Source organism: Poecilia reticulata, linkage group LG2 (genome assembly GCF_000633615.1).
Source record: "Poecilia reticulata strain Guanapo linkage group LG2, Guppy_female_1.0+MT, whole genome shotgun sequence".
In the NCBI taxonomy this organism is placed as follows: domain Eukaryota; kingdom Metazoa; phylum Chordata; class Actinopteri; order Cyprinodontiformes; family Poeciliidae; genus Poecilia; species Poecilia reticulata.
The window spans coordinates 9,598,683-9,611,511 of record NC_024332.1 but is presented as its reverse complement, the minus strand read 5'-3'; the positions used below and the strand labels follow the sequence as shown (position 1 = coordinate 9,611,511).

At 38.3% G+C, this 12,829-nt stretch overlaps 1 protein-coding gene across 3 annotated transcripts in view; it reads left to right on the top strand.

Moving 5' to 3' along the window:
- The window catches only part of LOC103473252 (prospero homeobox protein 1-like), a 47,161-nt gene that overhangs the window by 9,529 nt on the left and 24,803 nt on the right, over positions 1-12,829 (top strand). For all 3 annotated transcript variants that reach the window (XM_017310024.1, XM_017310028.1, XM_008423341.2), the window contains 2 exons: positions 1,959-2,066; positions 11,237-11,431. In XM_017310024.1, the coding sequence (XP_017165513.1) occupies positions 1,959-2,066; positions 11,237-11,431 (303 nt within the window). The remainder of the gene's footprint in view (positions 1-1,958; positions 2,067-11,236; positions 11,432-12,829) is intronic.

Below are 12,829 nucleotides of genomic sequence, written 5' to 3'. Positions count from 1 at the left end.
ACCCACGCACACACACACACGCACACACACACACACACTAACACTGAACACACAAGCGCTCGCCGCCCCTGAATCCAAGGCCCTCATAATTATTATTTTTGTCGCCGAGTCTGTGGGATGAAGGGATCTATGGGATTTGATCAGAAGCCAGCAGGTGCTTGTGTTTGCTTTGGGTGTAAATTACTATATTCTTTGCAAGACCAGGCCCACTTTGTTTATATGTTCCATTTAGCCCTAAGTGGGACATAAAGTAAAAAAAAAAAAATTATATCTAGTACGTGGAAGTATATATTTTGGTCTTTGCATTCGCAAATTTATTCAAAGATTCAAAAACCATCAATGCAAGTGTTCTTTTAGGAGACTCGCGTTCTTCCAAAACTGACAAATCTCTTTACTTCATCTACTTTTAATGTTTTGGGTGGAAAGCATTTTATCCTCACTGTTGCGGTTTTTAGAAAACTGTCTGCCAAGTGACAATTTGTACCAGCTACACACTACCATGTTTTTATGTCATTGTTCTTCTTGATCATTACGTTAGCTAAAATTTATTTTCTTGTACATTCCAGATAGATTCTGTAGTAACAATTGCAAATAAAAATAAAAATGTCACCTGCTAGCCACAAACTAGCTTGATGCAGGTAGTGGATGTTTCCTATATGGGGATTGAGGATGTGCAGTTGTGAAACACCAACCCCATTGTGCAGTAACAGCACTGAGCTGCGTAATTTGTAATGTTTTTTCTTTCTTTCTTTCTTGCTTTGAAAATTTATGTTCCTCACCATCTCGCTCCATTGCTGCTAATAGTACTGAGCATACGTCATAGCTTGTTGAACAGTCATCCAGGTAAGAACACTGTTCTAAAATTTGCCTCAAAGAATTTTAAAAATCGAGGTTCTCGAATTGTTACATCTTCAAGTAAATTTCTATAGTTTCCGCATAGACTACTGTATGTTAAGCAAAAAGAGATTACAACTAAGATAAGATCGGTGTGATCAGATTGGTGTAATAATTAGAAAAATATTCAAGCCTATCATAAGTGACATTTGAGCAAATAAACAACATATGCAAAATGATTGTAGTTTGATAGATTGTTTTGAATATGTCCATCCAGAAAACTAGAAACTAAAAATGCATTGAAATGTGTGATAATTTCTACATAAACAGTATGTAAAATTTGAAATTAAATAGATTCTGAAATTTTCTAGCTAGCTATCAACTGCTTGCTTAAAAGAGAAAAAACTAGCAAGTAGTGTGCTTTTTAAAATAATTTTCAGTAAATTTTCTACTTTATTGTAATCATTTTGACATAAAATACATAGAAAAAAAACAAATTACAGGAATTTGTCATGTAGTTGTGGAAGTTTTTCAAATTCTCTATATAGCTTTTTTTATTAAGAAAAGCTGCTTCATCAGTAATTATGCTTTGCATTGAACTTTAGTAAATAGTGATGTAATAATGATAGGCTATTCCAAAAAAATAACTTTTATTTTCACTTCACTTCACTTCACTTCACTTCACTTTCATTTCTTGATGGAAGTTGAAATTTGTCATTTTTCTATTTTTGACAGCAGAAACAGTTACTTTTCTTGACATGTTTACTTAAAAAGAAAAAAAACACAAAATGTGACCAAAAAGAGACTGAAAGTGATTAAAATATGACACCTTTTATGATACCTTTTGGGTATTTATAGCCTGAATTATTAAGTATGTTCAACAACCATGAAAGAAATGACTTAAACTGAAGGCAGGAGCTAATAGTTTGAGAATAGCTGGTTATGTGCTAACTAGTCTAAACTCAGTTTCCTTGTTGAAGTGAGGAGCAAATTTATGTTTCTTCTCAACTTCAACAGACATAAATAAATATTATCATTACCAATGCAGGAAATAATGAGAGAAGAACCTCCCTTATGTGTTTTTATTTTAAAAGATTTTGGCACCTTAACATGTCATGATTCAGATTCAGGAGGGCTTGTCTCCAAACCATCTGAAGAAAGCCAAGCTGATGTTCTTCTACACTCGCTACCCTTCCTCCAACATGCTCAAAATGTTCTTCTCTGACGTCAAGGTAAGACCAGTTTCTTTATTTTTATTCTTCTTCCCTTTTGAAAAAGTCACTCTTGTTCTTTGGTGTCATTTTTTTAAATGTCTTGTTTGACCTTTTATAGTGTCTTTATTTAGAATAACATTAAAGAACATTCAATTAAAAACGCTTTGGTAGAAATATTCAGACCTTTCAGATGTTTCTCATTTTGTCTTTACAAAAATAAACTTCATCACATCTTAATGGCAACTTAGTCCACTTCCTGCTGCATTTCCAGCTGAAAAATGTCGTCTCTGCACATCTAGCGTAGTGTCTTTCAGCTAAGACGGAGAGTGTCTTTGAAAATGTCTAGCCAAGAAATTCTAAATTATATGTAAATATTTGGGAATAAATAGTTAATTTGTTCAAAATTATTTAAATTTCAGTAATTAACTACATAGATTTTAACGTACTTCAAATGTAAATGCAATTAATTGTATCTTGTTCCAGGTGGAACCTTTGTATTTGCTTATTTCTGGTACAACAGTAAATCTGATGCACAAGCGGCATCCGCTCACAACAAAGCTGCTTCTCTTTGGCCTACTTTGCAACAATAAAGGGTTTTTCAATTAAAAATATTACAATGAATTAATTACAGATCCTTCAAGAATTTGCAAAAAAAAATTAAAAAGTTCAAGTTAACTATACTTTGAGCTAAAACATTCTTTTATAGCTGTAGTTGTAATTTTAGGGAAGCACTAGCTCTGTTTTTAGCTTCATCCAATTTCCTTAAAACTTTAACATGGCATGATGATTCTTCTGTAACAAAGCACACCTACACCATTATACTGCCACCACCTTGTTTCACCAAACCTTTCAATTATACAGACACTAAGTAAACAGAAGGGATGAGCTCATGAAATTAAAAAAAAAAATGCTTTGAAGTTATTGGTTGTAAAACTGTGCAAAAGTTGTAGTTCAGTTTGCATGTTATTATAATTATTGCTAACTTTTTTGGTAAAGTTCCATCATATTCAGCTGATAATTTCTGCACTCTGTATCTGCGTGCATGCCTGTATGTGTGTGTGTGTGCGTGTTGTGTGTGTGTGGGGGTGGGGGGTTTGCGTGTGTGTGTAGGTGTGTTGGTGTGTGTTGGTGTGTGTGTTGGTGTGTGCGTGTGCATGCATGTGTGTGAAAACTTAGAGCGCAGATGGGTGTTCCAATCTGGCACATTTTTGTCACATAATTAGAGTTTCTGGCCTTAATCGGCCTGGCCTTAGTCAGCAGGGTGGGGGGGGGACAACGCCCACTTTCCCTCTCACACACTCCCACACATACTGTATAATAGCTTCCCCTGACTCACACACACCGTGACCTGAAGCTTTTTGCCATTTTCACTCAAAACACACACAGCTACGTTTGCGTTTGCTCTCCTCAGCACAATTAAAGACGAAAAGTGAGGAGCTGTGGCCGAGCAGGAGACAGACTCCAGAGATTAGGCTGAGAAAAGTTAACAGAACCCCAGGAAGTTTGCCATAAGAGGGAAAGAAAAAAAAATGACCAAAGTGTGTGCAAATGATTGCATGTTTGGAGAAAATGAGAGAGGGATTGTGGGGGAGGAGAGACATGAGGAGTGGGGGTAAAATGAAAGGGAAGACAACAGAACTAGAGCTATTAAACAAAAGCGCTGATTGTTTGGTGTTTACAGGCTGCTATGGGTTTTGCAAAGGAGCATACGGCTCCTCGACAGATTCAGGACGCTCTATTCAAATGAGCAACCACTCTCTTTCACACACACTCACGCACACACACCCCTACACACACACACGCACACACACACACACACACACACACACACACACACACACACATGCACATGCGCACATACACACACACGCACACACGCGCACGCACTCACACACCAGATGCCCTATGGCTCATGTCTATGGTGACCACTTCCTTGTGGGAGTGCCACATCCTCATTGGCTGCCATGGGACACCAGGTTGCCATGCAAACTCAAGGTTGCTAAGCTGACCTATCGCAGGAGAGCGAGAACCTGTCTGGCCATCAACCAAGAGTCCATTAAGTGATTAAAAAGCTGCTGAAAGGGGGAAATTACCAAATTGCAACTAAATAAGTGAAAAACATCATCCAAAAATACAGGCAGCATAGCTGGTCTGCTCTTGTAAGAGTTCAATTAAAACAATCAACATTTATACAGTTATATAACATTTGTGAAAATAGGTTTCCTTCACACTTGAAATTAAAGCCATGTTTGATGATTAAACTACAACAAGTAAATGAAAAATGCACTAAAACACTAAAATGTCTATAGAAGTCAAAACCTTTTGCAGAGATATGAATCCATAATATTAGATATGATTCTCATAAATTCACCTGAATATTTTCAGGATATGTCACTCAGACTACCTCCCCTCTTTTTTAGTACATTAAAGTTTGTTTTGAAACTGAATTTATACCATTTATTCCACCCAAATTTATACCATAGTATAAAGGACAACAAAATGGTTTTGAAATGCAGCAGGCTGAAACATAACGGAGTAATATTATTTTATGTTTAAATAAATCTAATCAAAACATAGAAGACAACTAATAACACTCATACCAACACTTATATCATTCTTTAATCAGATTATTTGATTATATTCTTAAATTTCCAAATTAAGTTGTTTTGTTTTTATTTCTGCCTTATCAAATGACTTTATTAGAACTATGAAGTTTATGCATCGCATAAGTTCAGGTTTTGTGTTGTAGATTGAAATGAGGTTAATAATTCATTTATCTCCAGATTGTGACTTTATCTCCAGATTGCGATTCAGTAATCTGACGAATCTCTGCAAACTTACATTAGAGAGATGTTTCTGTTGTCCACTTTGCACAGCAGATGGCCACTGTTCAAAGTTTCTATGCAAGTCAAAACCGCTTTTGAAATTTTATTTTTTTTTTCACAGCTAAAGTTTGTTTTGTGACACTGACTGCAAACACATTTCATGTTTTGTTATATTAGAGCAAATAATATGCTCTAATCACATTGATTAATCACATGCTCTAATCACAAATTGGTTGGGGTTGTAGATGTGTGAACAGAAGTTCACACATCTACAACATTTCTAAATTTATATGTAAGGAACAATTTACATTTTTTTAAGAACTAAAGCCAAAAAGCAGGCTTAAAAATGTTCCTAAATTTGAAAAAGAAGGAAAAAATAAATGTATGTACAGCTATTGTTTCTGTATACCTAAAGAAAATAATAAATAAAAATTCAGGTTGCGGACATCTGCTTCTTTTGTATCATAGCAGCGAGACGGACCACCAAGAAACTGTCTGTGGCAATTGGCTCCAGCGATTATATAGAGCCACCTGCAGGCAAAAGTCTAAACAGTTTGTGTTTAGACTTTTGCCTGCACACATTGGGGGTCTATAGACAGCTCTATAGACCCCCAATGTGTGGGGTCTATAGAGCTGTTAGCTGCCCTTTTCCTGACCTTTGACCCGTGCCAGTCGTGAGTGGAGGGACAGTCGATGCTGATGTTTGTTGCAATCTGGACCTGGTCCTGTTCTGTAGATGTAATGATAATTAAGAAAAGAACACACACATTGCCGTTTTTCAGGAAATAAAGTCTCTTTTCAGTTTGTGTCTCATGCATTTGCATGTACAGTATAAACATTGATTTCAATGTATATACTAAACTTAAGTTTTAATTGAGTCATAATCCCAGTTAATCCATTTTATTTATGTGACACTTCACAACTATTACTCTGCTTGATGGGAAAAAAGAAAGTAAATCGTGGATAATCCTATTTGTGACAAGTGAGGCTTTTCTTTTTGAGGCTTTATTGAAGACAGGAGATAGCAGTCTGTGTCCCGTTTAATTGTCCCACTGCCTTCATTATCAGAACTGAAATCAGGGGCAGTGTTTCTTTCCCGTTCCCTTTCTCACCCTCACTCCGACTCCGACCGGCACCCCCTCCTTCCCAGGGAACAATAAGTAGCATGTGTTAGAAGGGTTCACTGTAAGGGAATTAGGCCCTGAATGGCTCCGCTAATTGGACTTGAATGGACTTCGTCTATGGGAAACTGGTTCTTAAAGATGAGCCTCTTATGTACAATGACCTCCTCGCTGAGTGTGGGAAGTGGGTTGATCTGACAACTGTTTTGGGTGCAGATAAGCAAGCGTACGCACACACACACACATTCACACGCACACACACGTACAAAAAAAATCCTAGACCTCTTGCCTTCTGACCAGACAGTCAGAGTTAGTGCGAGACGCCTTGAGAGAGTCAGTGAGAGTAATTAAGACCTCGTTAAGATTGGAGGAGGATTAATTAGACGCTTTCTGGCTCAGGGAGCTCCTTCGAAGTCACACGCAGCTGACTATTTACACTCACACTAAGTTACAGGCATGCAGTGAGCGTGAAGCTGTGACGCATTTATCACTCCTGCCTCAAGAGGCTGAAGTGACATCTCAATGTATTCGCCTCAGCGGGAATCATTTAGAGTCCATGCCACCGTTTAGCCATCCTGTCAATCAGTTGCACAATAAGTTACACAGCCAATTTGGCAATGCCAGGAGAATATGAAGCAGCTTGTCTTAACAAATTCAGCTGTACCCAATACTCACCATAATGCTTCCTTGTAATAATTTTCTTAAAAAACGCATACCCTTATCATAAGGGTGGCCAAAAAGTTTAGCTTTAAGCTTTTTGGCCACAATGGCTATGAGTATGTTTGGAGGACTCAAGCAAACACACACTCACGAGAACTGGAAACATGGAGGGTGTCCGCACCTCTAATACATTTCCTTCAACAATGCATTGTTGAAGGAAACGTATTAGTCTGATTAGTGCAAATGCCTGATCACATAGGCATTTGAACTGTCTGATCAGTTCAAATGCTCATTAGCACTCAAACCCCTCTGCCATGCCATGGTGGAGTTTCTGCAAAGACTAAAGTTGGAAAAGGTTTGGGAGTCAGTCTTGCCTCAAGCAAAGAATTTAGACTATCATGAGAAATGAATAATAGCTGATTTAGATACAAGTGACTGAGGTTAGTTTTGTCTGTTGGGTGTCTGGGCTCTCCTTTAGAGACAGAGTTCAGTGTACCAGTTGAGGCATTTAATCAGGATCCTTTTTGGCACCTGCTTTGAGACCCTCAGGACCTGAATTCAATTCAATAAGGTCTGGAATCATTCTTGGGAGTCCCCAGAATTACTTAGAACCTGTTGTTGGGGTGAGAGATGTCTAGGTTTACCTGTTACCCACACAGCCAAATCTCACAGAAAGGAAACGGTGGATACCACAGCCGTCCCTCCATATAGGACTGGTTTTTCTGAGACTTTTGCTTACTGAGCAATTTCCCTGTCTGTTAGAAAATAAACAAACAAAAATAACTTGCTGACCTATGGTGTTTTTAGTTGAAGTGGGCATATTCTTAAAGGATGTGAGTGTCTGCCCTTCAGTTGTGGCCCCGGGGCAATGACAACACCCACTGTCAACAGAAGAATACGGGGAGTCAGGCCTCCCTGACACCATCTCTGACACGCTCCCTTTACTGCCACTTCATCGTAAACATAAAATGGCATTCCTCAAACTCAGCGATTTGCCTGCTCACCACTTCCATTATCTTTCTTTCTTGTGTCTGTTGTTTTGTTTTGTGCTGATTGGGGCTGGGTGTGTTAGTGGGAGAGCGGTTTGTCAGTTCATGGTCCATGTTTGAGCAGAAACTCAAACATGCACCATGAGTTTCATTGCAGGAGGTGCAATGAGTAGGTGCAAAACATCTGGCTTCTGAATAGCTTTTAGTTTTGTATCTCAGGACAACAAACTTTTTTCAGCTTTATATGTTTTTGTTTATAGATAATCTAATTAGAGTTGTAACTCTAGCAACATTTGATTTCATCTCGGAATTAAAGTGTTTTTGAACCGGATTGTGCAAAAGACTTTGTATGTCATCTCCAATGATGTATAGATGGTTTGTCTACAAAAATCTGACTATATTGTTTCTATCCATAAAATGTTGCAGATATTTAGTTTATCATTGAGCAGATAAAATAGAAAAAGCAACAAAACGTTTATTTTAATTTGTGTAGTTTGTGCACTCCACTTTATGATGTTGCTGGAACTTTAACAGTGGACTTTTAAACCTTCTCAGCGCATATCCCATCTAGAGTATCCCGAAAGAGGAATCTTTAACCGTTTCTTTTTCTCCTCCAACCTCCTCAGGTCATTCACTTCAAAGATTTAATTTGGAGTGAACATCACTGCGCTTTTATTTATTTATTTATTTATTTTTGTTTATTTAATTCTATTCACAAAATAAATATACTCTAATTAAAATCTTTTTTTTAAAATTCAGCGTGAGAAGAAATAAAATAGATATATTTTAAGGGTTTTTAAATCCATCCAACAGCCAGTTAGTTGTTGTTTCTAAGCAACTTGTAGGTCAGAAAATGTACCCAACCTCACAAACACTTTCCCCTCCTGTTGCCCCCTCCACCCCCGCCTGCAGTTATGCTCCATTATGTCACCCCCAAGTGACCACCAGCGACAAAATATCTCTTTCCCTCATCTCATGCCCTCTGTGCATTCCTTTTTTCCTACCATTCATCCCTCTGTCTGTTATTCGTCTCAACTCCCCACCGTCCCCCATCCCTCGTTCCTGTGAGACAATGTCTTGTAACAATACAGAGCTTAATCTCTGTGTCAAAGCAGTTTTTCCCCTTCAACGAACACACGCACACACACGCACACACACACACACACGCACACACACACACGCGCGCGCACACACACACACACACACGCAGACACACACACACACGCACACACACGCACGCATACACACACACGCAAACACACACATGTATTTTCACTGTTTGTTTTTCTACACATTTTGCTTCCACTTAAGGCTAAAATGCTGTCAAACTCCTGTCCAATAATTAAAAGTTGATGTAAACTAATTTAAATTATCTAAAACAACAACAAAAAAACATAACCAAATCTTGACAAAATCTTTAATTTTTTTTTCTTGTAAAACGAACGTTTCTGTTTTATCTGAACAGTGGAGATAGTGGAAGTCTATAGCATTAAAGTCTTCAGTCCTTGCAGTTTAGTCTGTGTTCCTCTGTGTTTCTTCTTTCTGGAGACTGCTGGTCAGCAGTTTGTTGTTTTCTCTCTCTCTTCATGGCAGCTTTTCTTCTAGGACAGAATTAGAAACATCTAAGCAACATAATGAAGCCAAAATTAAGCTCCAACTTCTCTTACTAGAATAACCCTCGAATGAGCTTTATAAAACGTGATAAAATACCGTATTTTCCACACTATAAGGCGCACCGGATTATAAGGCGCACCTTCAATGAACGGCCTATTTTAAAAAAAGTTTCATATATAAGGCATACCACATTATAAGGCGCATAGAATAGACACTTCAGTTTGGGTTGCCAATTTGTTCCGTACTCTATTATTACACATCCACATTTGTAAAGAAGCAGTCCCCGAGTACTTTATATAGTAGGCTGCCCCAGTTGTTGTTTCACTCATGGTTTTGGTGTTGCGATATTGTGCCCAACTGCTTTCTGGGTAACACAGACCAACCGACACGCTGCTGCCGCAGTCTCTGTCTCTCTTACCCTGCCCCTCACACCCTTGCTTTAAATGTATTATCAAACTTTATTAACAAACCAGTGTTCTGACAACTATCCCAGCATGCACCGCGCACTTCTTCTTCTACGGGGAAAATGAAGTCGGCGGCTGCTTACCGTAGTTACTACACCTGTTGTGGCTCAATATTGGTCCATATATAAGGCGCACCGGATTATAAGGCGCACTGTCGGCTTTTGAGGAAATTGAAGGTTTTTAGGTGTGCCTTATAGTGCGGAAAATACGGTAGATATTTAAACGTTTTACACTCTGTCCCACCCCTGACATTTCTTTCCAATGGGAGCAATGATTGCCTTACATGTGGCTTTGTTCATTTGGAAAAAGTGTAATGTGAAAGCAAACGCAGAAAATAAAGTCTGCTTTTGGTCCTGACAAAATGAGCAGACCAAAGGACTTTCCTTTGGTCTGCGCCACACCTTTGCTCATCTTTGTTATAATGGACCTTATTTCTGCACTCAGTGATTAGTCATGTGGGAACATGAAGAGGCCAAGATGATTGGTATGCTGCAGCTTTTAGAGTTCCTTTCGCTTGAACTAAGGGGTCAAACTCAACTCCTGAAAATCTGTCACCGGACAAATGACCATGCAGTGTTAGGGTTAGGGCAAACTGACTGGAGCTAACAATCATGTTTTTGGACTGTGGGAAGAAGTACTAGAGAGAAGCCACACATCTCAGGGTAGAACATGGACCTGCATTTGGATAGGGTTCCGATTGGGATTTGAACCCAGCAATGTGGGTAGAGAAGAAAAATGTTGTGGCCCATGAATCTGAGAAGACTTATATGAACATTTCAAAACAATAAACTCTGTTACTTTTCAGTAAGAAGCCATTTGAGACAATTGCTAGTCCTCCCAGGAGAGGAGAAAACATCCTAGAAAATTCACCAAACCAGAAAATACTCAGAGATTAAAAAAAAAAAAACAACTCCATCTTAAACTTTGCAGGCCTCATTTATGTTAGATGTTAAACTTAATGTTTCATGCTTACTGTTAGGCGTGGTTGTGGATGACTACAACCGTCATGGTTGGCTCAGAGCAGTTGCTGTGGTGGAGCTATCTCCCAGTGATAGAAAAATATATAAATAAAATATTTAGTTACATGTTTGAGTTGGGGTTTTTTTCATACTGCGAAACAAGAAAATTATTTGCATGGAAAATCCACGTTGCCAGACAAAAAGCAAATTCCCAAGTTCATGGATTGCCATAATTAATGCAAGCAGTCATTCAGCGGCTCAGATGAAGGCATGCTGTCATGCAAACGAGGACAAAAGCAAACATTGGGTTATGATGTGATACATGATACAGCAGAAAACATTGGATAGTTTTATTTAAATTTGGTTCATAGCATAAGCCAGTCTGTTAATAGTATTTAAGTATTTAAGCCTGGCTAGTGAGTGAGGTCCTCAACCGCAGTTACAGAGAACATTTTTAATTTTGATCAGTATTTTAGGGAAAGGCCACCTTTCCCAAATTTTCTTGATGTACAGTATTTGATTAAACCATACACATTCTTTTTTTTTTATCTCCCAGTTCAATCGGTGCATCACCTCCCAGCTGATCAAGTGGTTCAGCAACTTTAGAGAGTTCTACTATATCCAGATGGAGAAGTTTGCCCGTCAGGCCATCAATGAGGGTGAAACCGTGGCCGAAGACCTGATGGTGAGCCGGGACGCAGAACTCTTCAGGGCTCTCAACATGCACTACAACAAGGCCAATGACTTTGAGGTAAGACTCGATGTCAGGCGCTTTGGTTTGGTCAGGAGAACTGATGGACAACCCAAAAATCAGGCTAACAGTCATTTCCTCTATATGGATAGTTCTAGTTAGTAGAAGTGTAGTAAGTTGCACCTCAGCCACATGATAAATAGTAAATGGCCTGTACTTGTATAGCACTTTATCTAGACTAGAGGATTCTAAAGCGTTTCAGTCATTTACCCATTCACACATACACGCACACACTGATGGTCTGTCAGAAGGCTGCCATGCACCGGCACGACCAGGTCTTCTGTCCACCATACAAGGGCAAGGCAGTTAAGTTTCTTCCCCAAAGACACAATTACAGGACAAACTCCCACCATCATCATTCCCGTTACCATGACATCCAGGATAATTCTGACTGGATTTTTAAACGCTCTTCTCGGAGAATGTTTGAGTTCCAATAAACTGGTTGGTTTCCTAAGACAGACCCAGCTTTTAGGGAAGGTCTAAAGCAGTATTTCTCAACCTTTTTTGGGCCAGGGCCCCCCTAGCCTTTATCCAGGTCCCTCACCGCCCCCCACCAAAGAATTTGCAGGCTACTTTGCAGACTATTTTTTTATCATTAATATTACTATCACTATTGTAGATGTTTTAATTTTTATGCTTGTTTCTGTATTTATCATCAAAAATAATTTCCCAGAAAACAAAAAAGTCATGGGAATAGAAATTATTTTCACAGGTGTCTACAAAAAATGCAATGAACATTCAAGTTAAAATCGGTAGGTCTAACAGCAGCTAATCAGAGTGGAAAAAATATTCTTATTCTTTGCCATTTTCTAGTTGTTAAATCTTGCACAAAATGACCTGATAAAAGATGTACAGCAATGCCAGTTTAAACTTTAAACTATTTGCAAAACGACTGAGCTCTGCAACATTAAAACATGGATAGAACTGTAACTACATTAATCATAGCTCTTCTCTTCAGTGTTTCTGTGAGTTTTGGTGGTGCAGCTCTGTGCTGCCTTCAGGAGAATGGGACATCAGAGTATCATCCATAAAACTTCACCCACATGGCATTTACTGTGCAAACTAGAGCTTTCAGTGGAAAAACAAAAGTTCCAGATTCTCTTAATGCCATACAAACATGAGACAGAAACATGGATTATATCTTTATATAGACCTGTCTATTGATTTATAGATTAATAGTATTACTGGGCAGAAATTACAAAGAACACATCTGGTTCTTAATAAAATCCTAATGAGTCAAATTGAAAGTGTCATGGAGTCACTGAACAGCCTCATGACATTAACACTGACATGAAAAATAATATTGAAGAAATATATCAAATCTAATTAAAAACATAAATAAGTGATCAGTTCTTTACTGTTATGTTCTATAAGATATATTTATTCTCAGTACTAGAT